The sequence below is a fragment of the Hyaena hyaena genome, unplaced genomic scaffold (assembly GCF_003009895.1).
Source record: "Hyaena hyaena isolate Hyena2069 unplaced genomic scaffold, ASM300989v1 scaffold_157, whole genome shotgun sequence".
Lineage (NCBI taxonomy): Eukaryota > Metazoa > Chordata > Mammalia > Carnivora > Hyaenidae > Hyaena > Hyaena hyaena.
Genome location: NW_024080789.1, coordinates 2871241 through 2894008, shown reverse-complemented (window position 1 = coordinate 2894008; position 22768 = coordinate 2871241). Strand labels below are relative to the sequence as shown.

Sequence of the window (22768 nt, the reverse complement as noted above, 5' to 3'; positions counted from 1 at the left end):
AGGAAGAGCGAGGGGAAGTGTGCAGCTGACGTGGGGGCTGGCCAGGAGGGTGCACATTTGGACCCAGACAGCGGGAAGAAAGTATACAGGTGTCTGGCACAGCACAGGATGGAGACGAGACAGGAAGCCCTTTGAAAATGGCTGCAACGGGTGTGCATAAGCAAGAAACGCGTGCTTTTGGAACATGGCTCTGACCAAGACAGGCGCAGGGAGGATGTGTGCTGACAATGTCTGTGAGCAGACACAGCAAAGAAGGCTTATTTGGAGACCTCTATGACCGAGATAGGACACAGCGAACGGTTGTGTTTGGAACATGAGAGAGACAAGCCAGGAACAGTAAGGGGACATACTGGGAACAACAGAGAGTGTGAGGCACAGGCGAGATGCCAGGAAGCAGGAGTGCTGGAAAATGGAAGAAAAAAAAATCCCTCCACAGGGGATCTCTGGAGGAGAAGCCCCAGGGAACAAGGAGGCTGTCCTGTCCCCGGGCTCCCTCCAGAGCCACCTGCTGGAGCCCCAGAGGAAATCCCCGGGGGCCATGGGCTGCCTGGCAGAAGACGTGGTGGAGAGAATAGCAGGTGCGGTCCCACACAAGCGGCAGCTCAGAACCTGCCCTTTCTCCGAGAGATGGCTGTCTTCTGAGTCACTGCCCCGGGGCCTACGTATCACTGGGTTGAGCAGCCACCAAGGAAGAAGTTGCTGGAGCATGGCAGTGACTCTCCCACTGGCCACCACACTCCACTGCATCCCTGGAGAGGGGAGAGCAGAGCATCTCAGAGTTGGAACGGACACCCCTGATCTCTGTAGGATGCCCCTTGTGCCATACAGACGGGTGGTCACTCTCCCCCTGCCTGGCAACCCCCACTGACAGGCCAGGCCATTATTATTCTTGAACAACTTTAGTTGTCACAGAGAACTTATTCATGTTCGGCCAACATCTGCCTTCATACGATATCCACCCAGTGGAACTATTGTGCCCTCTGGACCCACTCAAAATTCTTCCCTCTACTAATCATATCCTCCAAATTTTCTCTTCTCCAGGCTACGCATTCCCATTTTCTTTAAGAGTTCATTATATACTATGGTTTCCAGATTATTGCTCATAATGATCACTGTTCTCTGAAAGCAATCCCTATTATGATTATCTCTCTTGAACTACAGTACCCGGAAAGAGTACAGATCTACACAGGGAGCCTGACTTGTAGATATCATGCACTTTTCATCAGCAGTTTGGTTTACTTCTACGTGAATGGGGTCAGCACTAACAACGGCAACATGCTCTCCACTTATAGGGAGCTTGTTGCTTGTACCTTTTTGACACAAACAGCTGTCCGTTCCTGTGGTTTTTTTATTTAATGGATGCAGAGTATTTATTTATTTATTATTTTATTACTTTATTTTATTTATGCTGAAATACAGGCCATTCCATTCGTCTGAGATAAATTTCATTTTATAGGCTTGGTATCATTTTAGTCGATTGAGACCATTCTAAATCATAACAATTGCAACATTCAAGATGTGATTATTTAGCATCCATTCCAGCTAGACTTTAAGGATTTCACAAGCACGCAGAAGGTCAGATAACCTATTGCTACCTAGATCTTTCAGTTTAGTGTCATTCTGCCTTCTAGGTCTTTAGTCTTCGGTCAAGATCAAAAACAAAGACAAACAAAAACAAAACAACCCTGTTGATTAGGGCAGGGCTAAAACAGAATCGTTTCAGGCACAGACTGTTTTCCCCGAGAAGAGTTAACACTCAGTGTGCCTGAGAATGAACCCACCCATGGAAGGCTTTATCCAGTGCCTTGCAGAACTCAATCTGCCCCGCAGTAAATCTGTCCTCATAATGAAATTAGTCAGCATGAACTGCTTTTTAATGAAAGAACACTGACTCTTGCTCACAAATCATTTGTGTAATAGCTGTTTTAGCATTTTGGTAAGGTCTATTTCAAGCTATGAGTCTATAGTTTCTGGAGTCTAGCTTTGGTCTTTTTTAAGAACTGGGGCAATATTTACTAGTCCCCAGGCTGCTCTCATTTCCCCCACCCTCAAAAGAGCACCAGTCAGAGATCATATCAACTAGTTCCTTTAATCCCCTGAGAGAGAATACATCTTGGCTCAGAGACAGTTAAATATTTTTCATGAATCCTGGGTGGCAACCTTCTCCCTATAATATTCTCGTCTTTCCGGCTGGAAGACTATTCTTATTTCAATAGAATATGCAAGATTTCTTCCCTAAATATTGAGATCTAACTATTTCTGGGTTTGCCACTTGCTCTGAACATAGCTTTTGATTCAGCTTTGGCTATATATTCCTTCTTCCCTGCTATTTTCAAGAATAAACTCTCTAGATAATTAAAGATGCAGCCTCAAGTCTTCACATATCTCCCTTCATTTTTGTGCCTTGATCATTGAACATATCTATTAAAAGAAAAGAAATAATGAATAGGAAGAAAGGAAGGAAAGAAGGAAGGAAGGGAGGCAGGAAGGGTTTCTCATTTCCCCTGAGCCACATTTCCTTTTTTATCATGCCTATTATTTCCACCATCCGCAACAACAAAAGCAAGCCAGGCATTAGGCTAAGTGTGTTGTATATGTATTAATCTGTGTATTTTATGCCCATTTAATAGACAAGGAAACTGAGTCTCAGAGAGTTTGAATAAGTTATTTACTCAGCTAATAAATGGTAGAATCAGACCTTGCATTTAGGTCATGTTTGATACCAAAGGCTGTGCTCTTAATTGTCCTGATATATTGTCACTCGTTGTCTGGAGAACTGCCACAGTCAAGTCTAGTGTTCACGTGCTGCTGCCGTGAGCGTTTCCCTGTCACGCTGTGACACATTCCAGGGCAGAGGGCGTCTGTGCAGGGGCTTGCTTGTATTATACCCATTCCACCTGTGGGAAGCCTGCAGGGTGATACGGCTCCTCCTTTTACTGAAACACAGTGTGACTGGGATGTTACCACAGGACTCGTTTCTGTAGACCCCTCCCGCTCACCGAAAGGGAATCTTTGTCCAGTGGCACATATATATTCTGTGATGCGGGGCTGGGGAGACCAAGTTGAAAAGGAAAAAAGTCCTACAAAAGGCAGGAGGAAAGTCAGGAGGGCACAGTCAGAGAGGAGCTGGGGGAGGCGATGGCAAAGAATGAGGACAGAGGAGGGACAGCGGGTGGGAGGCTAAGGGCTAACAAGAGCTACCAAGTTGGGTACGTGGAAGGCTCCGGAGCAGTCAGGGAGAATGGACGCAGTTCTTCGATAAGCGTTTCCCAAGGGCCCACTGGCTCCCTCATACAGTCCTTCCAGAGCGTCAAAACTAAAGGTCGAGGGGCGCCTGGGTGGCTTAGTCGGTTAAGCGTCCGACTTTCGCTTAGGTCATGATCTCGCGGTTCATGGGTTCGAGCCCCGCATCGGGCTCTGTGCTGACTGCCAGCTCAGAGCCTGGAGCCTGTTTCAGTCTGTGACTCCCTCTCTCTCTGACCCTCCCCTGCTCACGCTGTCTCTCTCTCTCTCTCCTAGAAATAAATAAAAAACATTAAAAAAACACAAAAAACTAAAGGTCGAGAAGACCAAGAAAGCGCTGTTGGATGCTGCACTCCTATTCAGGCTACATTAACGCACAGAGAATTGTACCGTGAATGTCTAACCAGAACCCTGGGCCCTGGGAACTAATGTCTGTTTAGCTTTCATCCACATGTGCCTCAGATGACTTGTTCCCTTTCCTGTGCCTCACTTTCCCCATTCTCCAAACGAGGAGGAGGATTACCTAGAAGGTCCTCTGCAGCTCTGACATTTTGATTCTATGAGCAGCAGAGATGGTGGGTGTCAGACATGGACCTTCTGATTGGGCACCAGCTGTGTGTGGGACTGTTCTCCAAAGCTGTGGGTAATTGCTTTGAACTTGGCTTTTAATATTCTATTGTTAGTATCTGATGCTTTAGATTCCGTATGGAGGGAAGAGGTTTTGCTGGAAACATGGGGAGGCTAATCTTTGGTTTGTGTTAAAGAATCCGAAAGACCTCAGTTTCTGAATCTGTGAAATTACACTGCAAAGCTGTTAAATATCTCTGGGGAGGATGGTACCGGGTAGCCGAAATACCACAACTTAGAATGCAGTGAGATCACAACTGTCTCTCCTCAAACATATGCTAAAGGAAAACATTGGCAGGGCCTCTCAAAACCCCTGATGGAAAACATCATTAAAAAAAGAACCTCCGACATTTAACACATGAGTTTTTCAAGTGCCATTTCTTGTTTTACTGGTTTCAGAAGATTTAGTAAAATCTTCTATCATTTTCAAAGCATTTTTGTATCTTTTCCCACACTTCACCTTTAACACAAACCGGTAAGGAGGGAGGGTACAGGGTATTATTCAATTTGAGAAGAGGAAGAAGGTCAATGCAAGGGCATGGGTTGATCAATGGGGGAGGAGGAGCTAGGACTACAAATCCTGCATTCTGCCTTCCAAACTAGGAATCCTGTCCAACTGGGGAATGTGGAAGTCATTTGCGTGGAGGGAAGAGCTTTGTGGTGACGTGTAACATTAACAGTTGATGAAATAGCCTGACGGTTACCTGTGTTCCAGAAGAAGGAGACTAGTGAAGCCATCTTTCGCAAAGTGGTCTAGAGGTTATGTGTATCAGAACTAACTTGGAAACCGACAATAAATACAGATTCCCAGGATCCACTCCTGACCTCTGTCAGCAGGAGTGAGAGGCCAGCGGTCAGGTGGGGAGAGCAGACATCTTCATTTTTAAAAAATGCTCTCGGGTGATTCCCAGGAGTCTAAGATTCTCTCAGCAGATGGATATCCAGTATTGTACTCACACGTGAGGCAGTGCATTGGGCCAGAGACTTAGGGAGCTTCGAAGAGAAAGTACAGGTGAGGGGCAAGAGCCAGAGCTACAGCATGAGGGCACTCAGCGGTGTTCCACAAGAGATCAGACTAGAAGCACTGAAATGCACCCAACAGGGCATTTTAGCAAAGTGGATGAGGGGATAGTTATGGCTTTTTATGACATGGATGATGAAATAAGACTTGGTGATGAATCATAAAAATGAGAAGTTAAAAATGCAAAGGAGGGGCGCCTGGATGGCTCAGTTGGTTAAGTGTCCGACTCTTGATTTCAGCTCAGCTCATGATCTCACAGTGTATGAGTTCCAGCCCCAAGTTGGGCTCTTAGCTGGCAGAGTGGAGCCTACTTGGGATTCATTCTCTGTCTCTCTCTCTCTGCCCCTCCTTGACTCTCTTTATCAAAACGAATAAACCTTAAAAAAATATGCAAAGAGCAATGTTTGGAATGTGTTCTTTATGTGATGAAAAAATAAAATCCTTGGGTACCATTAGCTTCTAGAAACTAAATGAATTGTCTATAAACAGTGAACACACTGACTCATATGCAACTATCAGTAAGTTCAACCACTCAAAAGGCAATGGCCTAGGTCAATTTCTTCATTTGTCTTTAGACTCACGATTAACCAGAAGAGAATACTGACTAGGGAAAATCCAGTATTTCCCAAAGACAGGATGTGTTCCGCAGGGGCTATGCCAAACAGTGGGCACAGAACTAAATAACTGGAATCATAGTAAGGATGTCTGATATCTCTTTAACGTATTCTGCTTATTTTATTTATTTATTTTTAATATACATGTTTTTTTTTGTTGTTGTTGTTTTTTGACAGAGAGAGAGAGAAAACACACACTCACATGCTTGAATGTACAAGTTGGGGAGGGGCAGAGAGAAAGGAAGAGAGAGAGAATCCTAAGCAGGCTCTGCATTGACAGCGCAGAGCAGGATGCAGGGCTAGAAACCACGAACCGTGAGATCATGACCTGGGCTGAAAACAAGAGTTGGATACTTAACCAATTCAGCCACCCAAGACCCCTTTAAGTCCATATTTTTAATATTTATTCATTTTTACTTTTTTTGTAGGGGATCATTCTGCCTCTTTTAAAGAGAAAGACTCAGTTGGCCCTCACTCGGGCTTTAACAAGTTTCTAACACCCAACACATGGAGAGAAGGCCTTAGGCTCAGAGCCTTTGGCAAGCAATGGGATCAAGTTAAATTTTAGTAATAATGATTTATACAAATAATAGTTTATTCTGTTTTCATTGCATTTATATTTTAAAAAAATTCTCTATATGGTTTTGCACTTGAGGTCATGATACAGTTTCTTTTACGAATACATTTGTTTAGATTAAAAATGTATTTAAAGGTAGAGAAACATGGGAAGTTCAGTTAATTAAGCATCTGACTCTTTATTTGGGCTCAGGTCATGAGTTCCCGGTTCGTGAGATTGAGCCCCACATAAGGCTCTGTGCTGACAGTGCAGAGCCTGCTTGGGATTCTCTCTCTCTTTCTCTCTCTGACACTTCCCCAATCACACTCCCTTTTCCTTCTCTCAAAATAAATAAATACACATATTTTAACAATGTATTTAAAGGTAAGTAGTAAATAAATAGCAACGTGGGTAGAATGCCGATATGATAGAAGTTGTGAAAGTAGCAGGCAAATGACTAAAGCTCTTATAAGACAGACGAGAAAACTGACTTGCAGCGAACACAGAGTCCTGGCAAGGACACAAAGTGGTGCATCTGCAGGGTGGTGGTTCTAAAATCACAGGCCAGCACTCTTTCTGCTATTTTGTGCTACTTGTAGAAAAGACCCAAAGAACTGAGTTTGCACAGTTTGAAATGCCTAACCTCTGCCTCTGGACAAAATATATTCCCAGGACTTTTTAATTCCATCCCTGGCATCAGATATGTCCATATTTTAATATGCAAAAGTGTGAGATCAGTCAGGGCATGGCTTGTGCCAATCCTAACACACCTCCCACCCTACCTCTCATTATGCACATGTGACTAAAGTCAATCCATTCTCCTGGTGAGATTGTTTTTCCCCCATTGTCAACCATAGCTCCTCAACGACAAACAAAAGGATTAGAACTTTGAGTCTTTGGTGAAACAGACTGCTTGCTTTTTCTGCTGAACTATTTCAATGTGACTGAGCCTAAAAATATCTAGGAGAAAACGCTTCAAAATGTGGACCCATAATGGGGCACCTGGTTGGCTCAGCCAGTTAAGCATTTGACTTCAGCTCTGGTCATGATCCTATGGCTCATGGGTTCAAGCCCCACATCGGGCTCTGTGATGACAGCTCGGAGCCTTGAACCTCCTTTGGATTCTCCATCTCTCTCTCTCACTGCTCCTCCCCCACTCATACTCTCTCTCTCTCTGTCTCAAAAATAAAGACTAAAAAAAATTTTTTTAAGTTTGGACCCATAATAAAAACAGCCAAAATTTATTATGTGCCATTTACTGTGCTAAACAAATCATCGATTACCTTACATGGTTTTCACAGAAATCCCCTGACATAGGTTTTATTATTGGCAGGTTCTGGTTGAGTGGACTGAGGCTGAGTAACTTGTTCCAAGTCAAACATCTGTTACCAGGTAGAGGCAGGATCTGAACTGGGCCATCTAACTAGCGTCTCACTGCACCAGCACACACCTTCAAATGTGCACCTTCCCTCAACAGGCACCCTTGGGCCCAAGCCACGGTGGGTAAGAAAATGAAGCTGTCCAGATGAGTAGAGAATGTGTCAGGTGCAGGAGAGCACTTAGGCTCCCTCGAGATGAACTAGGCTTTCAGGAAGAGAAGCAGGTGGAAAGAGAGCCCAGAGGGGGAAGTGATTAGTTATTGCTCAGAGATTGAGGGGGTGGGGATCAGGAAAGTTTAGAGAGCTCGTGTTGGAACGCTGCCTTGAAGAATGAGTAGGCTTGTCCCAGGCAGGAAAGCGAGAGAGAGCATTGAAGGCAGCAGAAATAATCCGGAGGCAGGAGAACTCACTATTTGGAGAAAACTGATCACTCTTGCATGCTTATTACCCGGGGAGTTAAGCTGGGGAAGCGTTGAGGGACATGAGCTGGACAACCAGGCTGGGTCAGGCCAGAAGGATGTATGTCCTTCACTACCTGTCCACTGCGAGTCCCACTATGTTGCTCAAGGTCGTTCTATTACAGCTCAATCCAGCTGGCATTTGCAGTTTCAAATCCCACATGTCTGAATGGCCTTTCCATCCTCTTGAATGCTACATATGAAATAGGTCGTCTCTCTCTGGTTATATTCTACACATCTTCCCCAAAGAAAATCAGAGGCAGAAAAAATAAATTTTAATTTGCAATACTGTCAAGAAAAGGTCACCCTAAAATCACCAAACACGCAAATAGCCTTGGGTTCAGTCCTACAATCCATTCTTTCGGAAAGTCATGGGCAAACTGGACTGAATGCAGAGAAAGTTGCCCAGGATGGTCCGATTATGTGTGCGAGCACGTGTGCATATGCTCTTTCCAAGGGCTCAAACCATCAAAAAACAATGGGATTGTAAAATCTCAATTGTGAGTTCCTTTATGGATGGGATCTTGCCTAGATATCTGCCGTGTCCCTACTGCCTGAAACAGTTTCTGGCCCACATCAGGCATGTGATCAAAAGGCAATACGCTAAGAGTTCTGAGACTCGGATTCAGATCTTCATTCTGCTCAAACAGCAGAACTGTCTTAAACTTCTTAAGTCTTTGAGCCTCAATTTTCTTCTCCATAAAATATTGGGTTCATTAGTGTATTTCAGGTATTCTCTTAATAACACAACCCCGTGGGGTGGCCCTAAGAGACACTGGAGGGATAGGGTCAATGGTCATGGCTCTGTGCACACACATCCCCATCTAAGCATCTGTGGTGATCAAAGCAGTAATACTTTATAGTTCACACATCCAAGTAAGATTCCATTAGAACAGAAGATTTCCACATCGGGAAAAAAAAAAGCGCTGAAAAACTACTGGACTGCTTGAGCTCTGTTATCACTTCCAGCCGTAGAACTCTCAGCTCTGATAACGCTATGATATAGAGAAGTAAAATTTGACCCAAATTGGCAACAACTAGGGCTGTTCAAACAATAAAACGTCTTGCTTTGAATTATAACGAGCTGCCTCTCATGAGGGGAGACAGACAACTACTTATCAGATAAGCTATAGAAGAGATCACTGCATTAGCCGGAATATTTGGCCAGATCACTTCTCAAGCCCTTCTCACGTCCAAGAACCAAAAACTCTATATTCTTTCAAGGGTCTTTCATTAACTAGTTAAGTGGTTTCCAGCAAGGGCTTTTAAATCAGATGAACATGCATGAGAATCCTGGTCCTAACCCTCGCCAGCTGTAAGCCACTGGCTAAATTAATCTGAGTCTCAGCTTCCTCATCAGTAAAATGGAAATAATAAGACCTGCTCCGTAGAGTATATTAGGGGTTCAAGAGTATGGCACATGTGACACACTTAGCATATATGCCTATTGTATAAACCAGTGTTCAGTAAATGGTAGATCTTACAATGACGATGATAAAGAAGGAGGAAGAGGAGGAGTGGAAGGGGGAAGGTCTGGACTAGGAAACCCAAGTATTCCTAACGCAACTAATTGTTATATATGACAATCACATATATGTATATGTGTGTGTGCCCAGCTATATGTGTGTTACACAGAAACACACACACACTCCTTTCTCCAAAGCCAGAAACTTAAAGCACGCAACGCCCATTCACAAACAGAGGACCAAATTACATTCCACCAGCCAGCAAAGGAAACAAAAGTCTAAAAAGAATAAAATGAACAGGCACGGGACCCAATATATTTGTTTGTCAGGTTTATCAAAATACAGATTCGTTCCTTCCTTAGAGAATAAAAGGCTCTCTAAGAACAATTTTCGCTGTGAAATGTTTCTAAGAATCCTGTTAAAAATAACCTGACATAGGCATGGAAACAAGAAAAGACGTTCGGAAATCATTTTCTGAAAAGTAGGTTCTTGGCTCTGTGCTTGAATCTAACCCCGAGCACACACAGTTGTTTGTTTCTGTGACCAGAAGCCATTCCCTGGGTTTCCTGTCGCAGGGGTGGGAGACGAATTCACAGCGTTTCTAGTAAACGGCAACTAGAACCTTCTGCATGCATACTGACCCCACAGCCCCCGGATCTCTGCAGGTGAAGTACATCTGAGCCTACTGCTCAGGAACCAGTCTGCCCCTTGTCACACCACCTGTTCTGACAATGAGCCACTGTTTGAGCAATAGGAGCCTTGTTCTACTAACCTGTTGTTTCTTTTTGCCTCGAAAGGTGATGACGATGATAATGAGAACTCACTGTATCAATAACTGATGCGTTCCGGGATTCATAGGTACAGTATCTCACACAAGCCTCACAACACTTTCATGAGGCAAGAACAGTTTCGCACAGGAAGAAACTGAGGCACAGAGAGATCAGGTAACTTGCCCAGAGTCACACAGATTCGGGGTGGCAGGACCTGCAGTCAAACTGAGGTCTATCAAAGGCCAAGGCCTGTGCAGTTTGGCCATAACACTAAACTGCTCTACAGGACACTGGGTCCTCCCAGGTCGGGATCCTGCCTTGTTATTTCCAGAGCCTGAAGTCGTGGCCCTGGCCATTTTAAGAAACGAAGAACAGATTGAGGGGGAGGTTTCTTTAATCTCAGTCTAGGGCTCCTTTTCCCTAAACATATTTAAATAGTAATTATGTTCATATTAAGGGCTCCAGTGATAGAAATGTATCCTGATGGGTGGATGGGACAATATTTTCCTCGTGCAGAATCGCAGGCATCCAATCAGCTCTGTAGCACTGAGCATCTGTAGAGCCTGGGGATGAATTTCTTCCTTAGTCTACATTTCCTCCCATCCACAGACTGCCAGAAGAATCCTAAACCAAAGCAAAATGGCCCCTGAAAGTAACACTATTACCTCTGATGGATTTCTTCCCACTGGCACTCTTTCCAGAAAATCTCCAGCTCCAAACAAATGAGATAAAATGGTGTTGCTCCCTCTTGAGCTAAGCTGCATGCACTGTGGGAGGGTTTCTTGCAGTGCTGGAACTCGCACATCCACAAGGGACGGTCGGAGGGTGTTTCCTTAGACCTCCTACCCCTTCCTCGTCCATGCTAATTCAAGTCAATGCTTCCAGTGACCAATGTCGATCACCACTTCTTTTTTTAAATGTTTATTTATTTAGAGAGAGACAGGGCATGAGCCAAGAAGAGGCAGAGAGGAGACAGAGAGAATCCCAGGCAGGCTCCACGTGGTCAGTGTGCAGAGCCCAATGTGGGGCTCGATCTTACGAAACATGAGATCATGACTTCAGCCAAAATCAAGAGTTGGGCGCTCAGCTGACTGAGCCACCCAGGCGCCCCTCAATCATCACTTCTAAGTGACTGGTGGTTGTCAAATTTTCTATTTTATTCTACGTATTCTCTACATAAGTCTCCTTATTAGGAATACCCTAGTAAGGCAGTCCATGCCATTTTGTGCTGAATGTACTCTTTTTTTAAAAATGTTTATTTTTATTTTTGAGAGGGAGAGTGAGCAGGGGGAGGGGCAGAAAGGGAAGGAGACACAGAATCTGAAGCAGGCTCCAGGCCATGAGCTGTCAGCACAGAGCCTGACGCGGAGCTCAAACTCACGAACTGTGACATCATGGCCTGAGCCGAAGTCAGATGCTTAACCAACTGAGCCACCCAGGCTCCCCTGAACGTACTCTTAAAACTTCAATCTTCTGTCCTTACTTCTCTCCCTGAGACTTGAAGGACAAGCCAGACTCCTTTTTCGTGTAACTGTCCTCAGATAAATAAAAATGATGCTGATGACAATGATCTTCTTTAAGCTCTAAGCATAGCATTCCCCTGGTCCTGACATTGTTCCTCATAGGTCCTTCATTCTGCAAGGAAAATCATGGCGTTTACCCTTTTCTGGACACACTCCAGGCTGTCGACACCCAGTATAAGATGGAGCTTTACCACCTCTGCGGGCCAGGGACCCGCATCCTGACACTGTGGACTGAACACATGTTTCCAAGGAGTATGGTTTTCTGGTGGGTCTCTTAGTGTGTTCTGGAGGCTATTCCTTCCTGAACAGCTGCTCTGACTAAATCGGGAGGGCTGTGTCCCTGCCAAGTACATGCTGTAAGAGAACAAGCTCACAGAGCCTGCCTGGTGGAAAGGGCTTATCTGTAAGGTTACCGCTGGTGCTCTATGCACAGAAATTCAGGGCCCTTCTTCGTGGAAGCAACACCAGTTATTGCCTTCTATGGGGTTTTGTTTTGTTTTTCAACTAGGCTTGTCTTGGGAAGGGATGTGAATTAAGAGGAGCCACATGGTTGGGCTCCTGGGCGATTCAGTTTGATTAAGTGTCCCAGTCTTGATTTTGGCTCAGGTCATGATCTAACGGTTTCCTGGGTTCCAGCCCCATTCTGGGCTCTGGCAACTGACAACACAGAGCCTGCTTGGGATTCTCTGATGCCCCCTCTTTCTGTCCCTCCCCCACTTGCACTCTCTCTGTCTCTCTCAAAATAAAGAAACAAAAAAGAGGAGCACAGGCTGCACTGAAGTGGGCAGGGAAAAGCACACATGTCCCCTGGCGCTGATTAAAGACCCCTCTTGCTGTCGCTTGGCAGGGGTAAGGAGAGCCTATGTTGCAAAGCCCAGAGGATTAGTTTCAAGCAGTGTGTCTCATCCTTAGCGCTATTTTGCAATTTGGGCCAGACAATCGTTTGTTGGAATGGGGTGGGGGGCTGCCCTCTGCATTGTTGGGAGCTTAGCAGCGTCTCTGGCTGATACTCACTGATGTCAGCAGCGGCAGCCACTGGTTATAAAAACCATAACGCTTTTGGACATTGCCAAATGTCGCCAGGTATGCCAAATTGTCCCCACTTAAGAACTAATGGGTTATACCCACACAAGCTTAGTCGTTCAAGACATGCAACAGGGCCTAAACTTGAAGCAACTTCCGTGTTCTGTTGGTGCTGAAAGAAACGATGGCTCCTTAGGGCGCCTGGGTGGCTCAGTCAGTTGAGCGTCCGAATCCGGCTCAGATCATGATCTCGTGGTTCGTGGGTTCGAGCCCCGTGTAGGGCTCTGTGCTGATAGCCAGCTCAGAGCCTGGAGCCTGTTTCAGAGTCTGTGTCTCCCTCTCTCTCTGACTCTCTCCTGCTCACGCTGTCTCTCTTTCTCTCTCTCTCTCAGAAATAAATAAAACGTTAAAGAAAATTAAAAAAAAAAGAAAAGAAACGATGGCTCCTTGATGATCAACACAAGCTCCTTGCCCTTGGCAACATACCAATGGATCTCAATACTGCTGTGCATCCAGGCCCCTAAAATGAAAGCATTTCTGGTCCCCGCCTGGACCTGTTATATAGACTCTCTACATGTGGAACCCCGGTGCAGGTATTAACAGCTCTCAAGCAGCTCTGGTGTGATCTAGGGTCAAGGGTCAGAACCATACCACACTGCCTCCATTCATGACCTCGGACCGCCCTGGGCATCTCTGGAGCTAGGTGTGGTTGGGGAGTCTGCCTTGCAGAGTGGCATGCACGACCCTTCTTTATTGGGCACCAATCTCAGAGGGCTGGTACACAGAACCTCAACACCCTAGCCAAGTACAGCACCTGCAGAAGAAAAAAGGAAGACCGAGTACACAGAGAACATACCCAACTTGGACATGGTCAGCATGTTTTAGAGTGGGTCACAGAAATGCCTACAGGTCATTTCAAAGCCAGAAGGCATATTCAAAATAACAGTCCCAACCCTTCAGCACAGGGTATGATGTACCCAGGAAACAAGTCCTGCCTCATGTTGCTTAAACAATTATTTATAAACAGTGTGATTAATTTAATTTAATTCATCTCTGGTTTTCCTTCCAGCAGAGGGAGGGCTGCATTCCTTGCTCTGGAGCCGTGTTTGGAGCACAGAGATTTCTATTGACTCATTTCTTATGAAACGCTTATCAGGAAGCTGAAAAAATAACTGGAGAAGTTTGTTTAACCAAGATATGAATGATGTTATATATACAATTATAACAACAGCAGTTACGCCAGCTTCCGTTCATTGAGCATTTTCTGTGTAAGAGGCGCTGGGCTCAGCTCAGCACATATATTCTCGTATTTAACCTTAACAAAAGCCCTAGGAGATGGCTTCTCACAGTATTCCCATTTTACAAATGAAGGAACAGAGACCCAGAAATATCTGGCTACATGTTAACATTTGTATCGATAGTAAAGGGCAAGTCTCAGGACTAAAACCCAGGTGTGCTGAACCTCAGGACAATAGCCATTATGCTTTTGGTTTCATACCCAAGTTCCCCTGCCTCTAAGTCAGAGGTGGGAACTTTTCCTTGAAAAATGTCTCCGTGGAGGGAATGAGGCTTAGGCCTCAGCACATCGGCCCCAAAGCAGACACCCTGAAGGGTAGCTTAAGCCACTTGATTACTAAACTTGAGGTAAGGGGAGCTCTTCTGATGTTGTTCTGTTTTTCTGGTGTGATCTCAACAAGAGCAATGCTTTAAGAGAGGTTGCTTTAGGTTGTTATTGGGAAGGACTGGGGACAAGCCAGCTTCCTGGTTGTGTGAGCAGTGCAGCCAGCCAGAAACCCAGCTCTTGGTTTAATGCTGTTTGCCGCCATCTTGAAATTCTTACTAAGTTTATCTTTGAACCTGTGAAGGCTAAGGAACAATGGAACGTGCACCGGTGACATCTGGGGCACTGGTGATCACAGGTTATATGTGCATGTGTGTGTACACCATAGTTCCCTGCTGCCTCAAAACAGTAACAATGCCCCATGAGCACAAGATTCTGAGAGACTCACCAGATCTAAAGAGCTCAGTATGACTCAAAGCAAATACAAGGTAAACACATTATATATAGAAAGTGTTTTTCTTTTTTTTTCCATCGTCTCTCAGCCAGCAACTTCTACAATATGTTTGCCACTGGCCACTGAGTCTTACTGAATTCCCACAGGTCAGGGGCCACTAGAATCCTACACTCATGCTTCAGGTCAACATGTCTACAACTGAGTAACTGGGAACACAGACAGCCCCGAGAGGCCATGGTTTCCATTTGACCGGAGCTTGTCAAATGCGGGAGGAAGGCAGTGCTGTTTGAAGAAGGAGGAACCACCAAAACACCCTCTCCCATTTCGTATCTGCCAACTGCTTCTGCTGAAAATATCAACATAGAAAGAAAGGCTAAGATATGTCCAACCACAGCTCTCTTCCTTTTTAGCCCTTCTTTACTCATCAGTTAGCTGAAGGTAGCATGGTAGCAGAGTGTGTGCGCTATCAAGAGGTGAGGTACAACATTTGCATGAGGTTTGTGCATTGTCTGGTAAAAACAAAATACGTAAGCACGCTTAAATTGTGAAATATGATTTGCGGCATTTGTGTCATTTTGGTGATGCCATACAAGTGAAATGCTCCCATGTTTGCCTTTAAAACTGGCCTTGTCAATATTATAAAGATAAATGGTAAAATGTTGCTAATAACTTAAAATTAAAGGGGCGCCTGGGTGGCTCAGTCGGTTAAGCGTCCGACTTCGGCTCAGGTCATGATCTCATAGTTCGTGGGTTCAAGCCCCGCCTCCAGCTCTGTGCTGACAGCTAGCTCAGAGCCTGGAGCCTGCTTCAGATTCTGTATCTCCCTCTCTCTCTGACCCTCCCCTGCTCTCTCGCGCTCTCTCTCTCTCTCAGAAATAAATAAAACATTAAAAAAATAAATTAAAGAAATGAAAATTTATTTTTCTACTAGAAGATAGGTAAATAGCAAAGCAAATACACCATGATGAGTTGAGAGAGAAACTACAGATAAGAAGAAAAGGCTTTATATATATATATATATNTTTTATTAAAGGGCAAATTCAGATTCAAGAGATGGGAGGAGGTCAATCATAAAGTAAATATGAAAGAAAAGCCTTGCTTAGGAAGTACTTTAATAAATCTGGGAGATTTCTTTGTTTAAATTTTTTTTATTTTACATAGCTCAATATCTCATGTTAAATATTCTTTTTTTAAATTTTTTTTTATTTATTTCTAGGAGAGAGAGAGACAGCGTGAGCAGGAGAGGGTCAGAGAGAGAAGGAGACACAGACTCTGAAATAGGCTCCAGGCTCTGAGCTGGCAGTCAGCACAGAGCCTGACGCGGGGCTCGAACCCACGAACCGCGAGATCATGACCTAAGGGAAAATCGGACGCTCAACCGACTAAGCCACCCAGGCACCCCAAGAAAAGGCTTTATATTTTAATCATTTCAATGGAAGTTTTTATCTTCTCTTTGACCAAGGAACCCTGAAAATTATGCGGCTAGACGTGGCGGAGGCTGAGGGAGATGAGGCAAGGTCATCTTCACACCATCTTTGATTCACCCAGATTCAGTCCACATTGGCTCAAAACAATGAGGTAAATGTGGAATCCAATTGTAACCTCCAGAGTTCAAGGTAAAGGCCACACAATGGCTTTTAAATGTCAAACAACTTTCCAACATTAGCTGGAATTTCAAAGGATCCAAATAAAAGTAAAAGCAAACCTAAATTATTGTCTCATCCATGGGTAATCTTCTAACTCACGGTGTGAAAACCTTTGTTTGAAAGAGGAATTTTTGAGAGATTGAAATGTGTGTTGAGATTGAAATTTGGCAAGCAGTGGCACAATGAAAAAAAAAAACCCAATGATTCTGTTTATGAGATTCATAAATATTTTTTTCTAAAGTGGTGAAAACGTATTTGAGTCTACATATTCCAGGTGAGCAACGGGATCTGATAAGAGCATCATCCATTCATTGAACCAATAAGTATATGAACTGAGCAAGGGGCTATACCTGAGGGAACTTTTGAAAATAAAATAGACACAGTACCTGCCGTCATGTACTGGCAGTCTGGCTGGGGACACAGATAATAAACAAGTAAACAGAAACTAAATATAATGATAAATTCTGATCACTGTTACTTATAAAGGAAACAACAAAAAGTAATGGCCTAGGAAAAATGCTTTCTTCCTGCTCTTTTTAGTTTTCTTTGCCTCTTTCTCACTTTCTATTTCTCTTTATCCTAATATTTTCCTCCTCTATTGATTCCATACTTAAACCTGAATATATTGAGCATAGAAATGTCAAAGACTTACATAGCATATCCATTAGAATTACCTTATTTATTATTGAGCTTTGGTTGATGAGAGTTAGTAAGTCCGAAGGCAAGCATAGACTGCCTTATTCCAGAGAGAAGGCTCGCAGAACCTTAGAGTTGTTTTTTCCAATAGAACTTTCTACAATAATGAAAATATTCTATTATAACATATGGCTACTAAGTGCTTGGAATGTGGTTAAAGTTTACCCTATAGGACAACACAGCTCTAGCGATTCCCCAAGTCAACAACAACAACAACGACAACATAAACATGTTTATCAGGGAGATAGAGGGTGGGAAATGGAGGACAGGAGCCCAGAGGCAAGTCTGACAGATGCGAAGTTCTTTGGGAAGTGCTGGCTCAAGCTCTCAGCCTTCTGAGGTGCCAGGTTGTGTCCCAGGTTTGAGCAAGGTCTAAACCTATAGAACCAGAGATATCTAAGCCTGGCCTGAGAGCAGAGAAATCCATCCCCAAAGCTCAATTCTGCATGCCTTCGCTGCATTGCTAAGCATGCAATCTTAGCTATTTACCTAACTTATAAATACTCTGTTCTCATAACATTATTATCTCTCCCCTGAGGACAGAGCTTTGCAGTTAGCAAAGCAATTTCACCTCCATTACCTCGTCTGATTTTCACAATGAGGTAGTGAGACAGGCAGGGCCAGGGGTTATTTACCTAAGAAGCCAACACTGGAATCCTCAGTGGATTTCATGTAGAGAAAAATCTCTGTTCTAGGGTTACTGTCAGCACCACAAATCCTTACTCTGCCTGTGATGATCAGGAGCTACTCTTCATAAAGACAGTCAAACAGAAGAAAGTGAGACTGGGGAAAAGGACAGAAACATTCCTTTACCCTTTGTCAAGCCTCACAAGGTGCCAGGCACTTCACTAGGCTCTGAGGAGTCAGCAGTGAACAGCACTGGCAAGATCCTTGCCATGTATCCAATGGAAAAAGAACTCCAGAATCAAACCCCTAATGAACTCTCAATCACATCAGTATGGCTTGTTCCTATCTCCTGTCACACTATGTGGTCACAATCTATACGATCACACTTTGCCTCCCAAGTGGCCAGAGTCACTTGGCTTGAAAATGGCTGAGCTCAGCAACTTCCAAAGAAATTTTACTAATTAACATCACATAAAATTATTCCTCTTTAAGAGACTATGAAAGGACTGAAGAATTTATTATTTTTTTATTAAAAATTTTTTAAACATTTATTTATTTTTGAGAGAGAGAGGGACAGAGCATGAGCAGGAGAGGGGCAGAGAGAGGGGAGACACAGAATCTGAAACAGGCTCCAGGCTCCGAGCTGTCAGCACAGAGCCCAATGCCGGACTCGAACCCACAAGCCATGATTTCATGACCAGAGCCAAAGTCAGACACTTCCCCGACTGAGCCACCCAGGTGCCCCAGACTGAAGAATTACCTAATATGTGTCATAACCTGAAGCACAACCAATGCCAGCACACACTGGACCATTCCAATCCATGAGAATCAGAGACTATGGTTAGCAAAGTTTAATACATGTAAGAATCATCTTGGCAAAAATGCCATTTTCCCTAACCTGCCCCAATTCAGTGTATGGGACCCAGGAATGTGTGTTTTTACTCAGCTTTGAGGGGATTCTAATGCAAATGGTCTACTGGTCACACTTTGAAGGAAAAAGGATAAAAAAAATGATAATAATGGTTGCAAATAAGGGGACATGATTGTGGTTCTCCAAACCCTCAACAGTATTGCATGGAGTGTAATGGAAGAAGCAAGAAAAGTCTCAGAAGGCACATATAACTAAAACACACAGGAAGAGTCATTTCAGAAAAGATGTAGCCTTGTTTTCTCTTGCCCAAGAACAGTTAGGACCAGCAGGTATAAGTCATAGGGATGAAGATTTCAACTCAATATAAGGAAGACCTTTTAGAATCTAGAGCTGTCCAACCATTGAGCAGGCTCATCAAGTAGTATGATTCTCCCTTTGCAGGAATTCAAGTAGAGACTGGGTCACCCTCATCAATGACGATGAAGAAACTGTTGGTTAGGTAGCATTACCTTCACTCTCAGTAAACCTTGTGCACAATCCCAGTGATGGCTACTGTGCTTTGATTATTTGCACATGTGTCTCTTTTCTCAGTTAGGCTGTGAGTTCAATGAGATACTTACTCTCATTTATCTTTCTATTTACCACCTCCTATCCACTGCCTGGCATAGTTGATGCTCCTTACACAGTTAGCATGAATCAAAACCTAATAACCTACTCAGAACCTAATAAATCAACTTTCAGAATCTGCACACTGGGGCTTCTGATGGGTTTCCTGTAGTTTCAAAAGAAAAAAATCTGGATTTTTTTTTCTTCTGCTCACCGCAGTGTACCCTAGCAATATCTTTGATTTCTCCTTTAGGAAAGTATTAACGTTCTCTTCAGTAGAGACCTTATATTTTTATTTTGCACATTTTTAAAGTAACTTTAGTTACTGTTCCTATGGACGGTGGTATTCTTCCTGATCCACATTCTAATTGGTGATTTCTGGTATGTAGGAGTCACTGCATGTTGAGTTAGTTCTATGGTATGTGGACATCCTTGTGAAATGTCTTCGTTTTCACAGTTTACTGTGGATTTTCCTGGTAAATAGTCATATTGTTTATAAACAGTTGCAGCTTTGCTCTATTTTCTAAGTTTTATACTTCATATTTCTCCTTTCTGTCATTTGGAGTTTGCGTGCAATGCTGAACAGCACAGATGATGAGGCAACCTTATCTTGTCCCTGACTGGAGTGGGAATGGAGCCAACTTCCTGTCACTGGGTGACTTCTTCCCTTCTCTGCCCTTCTGTCTGATGGGAGTCTCCTAGAGTGGGCAAACTGACTCTTCTACAAGACTAAGACAGAGACTGGTGGATGGGGAGAACAACGACAGAGCCAGGTTGAAGGAGTGACAAAGAGAGAGAAGGTGGCTCCAAGTCCACTAAGAATCAGTTCACACTCATGATGAACCTCTTAGAATCCATTGCCCACACGCTGGCATTATGCCTCCTCCTTCTTCTTTTTATTAATGTTTATTTATTTATTTATTTGAGAGGCGGGGGAAAGGGGCAGAGAGAGGGACATAAAGAATCCCAGGCAGGCTCCACACTGTCAGTGCAGAGCCCAACACCGGGCTTGATCCCATGAACTGTGAGATCATGACCTGAGCTGAAATCAAGAGTCGGACGCTTAACTGACTGAGCCGTCCAGGTCCCCCTGTGCCTCTTTCTAATCTGTGTGTGCATTCAAATTAAAATTGTCCCAAGAAACATCTACATGACAATAATTCATGTTTGGAAACTACTTTTAAAAGGATATGTAACCTACATGTCTAGACAAACTACTTCATGAGCCAATCAAATGGCATTTTCACTTCTATTTTGATCATGAGCTGGATATTCCAAAGAAGATGGTTATCTCACAGAACACCAAACACAACTGCAGACCTCTCTGCTACACTGTACTTTAGTTCGTTCAATTGAGTGGAAAAAGTCCACTAAGACTGTCCTGCAAAAGCATAGTTTACTTCATTGGCTGCCTATATGTTTGTTCAATAACAAAATGTAACGTAAGTCAAAGGATTACACGGAGAGGACCAACACCAGAAGACCTACTATTCCAACCACTGAGGCAGACTGGTCTGTTTTTAATTCAGCCTGGAAAAGTAAAATTCCATTTTCTCAAAAAGACTTTAAGAGAAAAAGGCCCCACAGTTTCAGGGTGTTGTCATGACCTGGCTCTTCCCAGTGTGATTCTTATGTCGCAGACTAACTCCTCTGTACATTATGGATTCTCAGGAAAGGCAAGATAATTTTCAGTTTTGAGTGTTTTAATCTTTCATTAACCTGAAGACAATCATGAAGGCTTTGTGTGATCTTGAGCCAGTTAGGTACTCTCGTTAAACCTTGGATTTTCTCCTTGTTTAAACCACAATAATTATAATAGCAGCCTATTTGGTTGTTGTTGCAATAACGCATTCAAAGTTCTTAAATTCAGTAGCTGGCACATTTTTTTAAATTATGCTAGGCATCATAATCCTTATTAATAACAGAGAGTGCCATGAATTTGTCAATGGATGCTTTGCATGAGGAAACGAAGTGGCCCTTATCAAATTCCAAATTTTATTTTAAGTAATCTCTACCCTCAACAGGGGGCTCGAAACTCATGACCCTAAGATCAAGAGTCACGTGCCCTTCGGACTGAGCCAGCCAGGTGCCCCTGAAATTCTAAATTATAAACATGCAGCAGGGTGTTCGAGCATCTTCCTACATTTCTGTGATTTACCTTTCGTCACTATGGTTAGATTTTGCATTTATTTAGGTTGAACTCCATATTTTCAGTATCAGCTGATGGGAGTCTTCTTTCTCAAAGCTTTCTGTCCACCACTTATGTTAGTTCTCCTTGAGACCCACAGAAAGTGTCCAGATTTAGTAACATGGTAGATGATGGTTGCACTTATGGAGACAGAGGAGACTCAGGAAGTCTGGGGTGGTTGGGTGGGCAGGGCACATAGGAAAATTCTGTTTAAGGGACATTAAATGCAAGAATCCTAAGAGGCATCTATGTGAGGCTGTCAAGGAAGCAAATTGGATTTTGTAGTCTGGAGCTCAGAGGACAGCTCTGATCTAGAGCTATTCATTAAAGAGAGATTCATGGCACATTAAAGCTAGGGACGGTCAAATCGTGTAAAGCGAGAATGTCATTTGAGAAGACCATGAAGAATGGAGCCCTGAAGAACTCTAACATTCAGAGGTCAGACAGAGAAGGAAGAACCTATAAAAGATGCTAAGAAAGAGTTGCTGATGAGTCAGGAGGCAAACCAGGGAAGTATACTGTTCAGGAAAATTAATGTCAAAAATACTTCAAGAAGAAAGACAGGTTAACTGCCAGAGGTCAAATAAATAGTGTTTTCAAACTTTGAAACTTTAATATGACAAAAGTTAACCAAAGTTCAAAAGCAAGCAGAAGAGAGGGAAAAGTATTTGAAAATTATGTAACAAAGGATTAATATTTAGATTATAATAAAGAACATTCAGAAATTAATAAGAGAAATACAACAAGGTCGTCACATTAAGCACCAAATACGTGAAGAGGCAGTTGATCTAAGGCTAAATATTTGTCAACAACTTTGAAATTAGTCAATAATTAACTTAAAAGAGGTTCAACCTGCCAAATCACCTGGAAAATGCAAATTCAGTGAAAGAGCATTTCTGTAATCAGCAAAATAGTAAAAGATGAGTAATGTACAGTGTTGGTGAGGGGAAGGAGTAGAGGCTACTCTCATACCCTGCAGATGAGAATGCAAATCGCTACAGTATGCTAGAAGGTCAACCTTAAGGTAAACCTAACATTTTTAGATGTACGTATACATCGATAGAGCAATTTCATTTTGAGTCGCTATCTAAAAGTAATACATATCACAAAGAAATGTGTTCAAGGGCATTAAAAACAGTACAGTTAGATATAGCAAAAGAATGGAAACACCTACATATCCACTAATGGGAAATAAATAAATTTTACTATGTATTTTTAGTACAGAAGATTATGGAACAGTTAAAAAGAATGAGTTAGATCTAAATGTTCTGAGAAACAATGATCTCTAAAATACATTCCTAAGGGATATAAAGCAAGGTGCAAAAAAGCACATATAACATGACCCCATTTATGTAAAATAAAAGTAATAAGAAAGTGGTCCAGTTTCATACTTTTGCATATGGCTGTCCAATTTTCCCCACACCATTTGTTGAAGAGAC

The 22768-nt window shown here is 43.2% G+C and overlaps 1 protein-coding gene across 1 annotated transcript in view; it reads right to left on the bottom strand.

The window, feature by feature from the left end:
- Positions 1-658: 658 nt before the first annotated feature.
- Positions 659-22768, bottom strand: part of HTR4 (5-hydroxytryptamine receptor 4) — a 53764-nt gene continuing 31654 nt past the window's right edge. Inside the window, exon 7 of the mRNA XM_039239456.1 lies at positions 659-749. Coding sequence (XP_039095387.1) covers positions 659-749 — 91 coding nt within the window. The remainder of the gene's footprint in view (positions 750-22768) is intronic.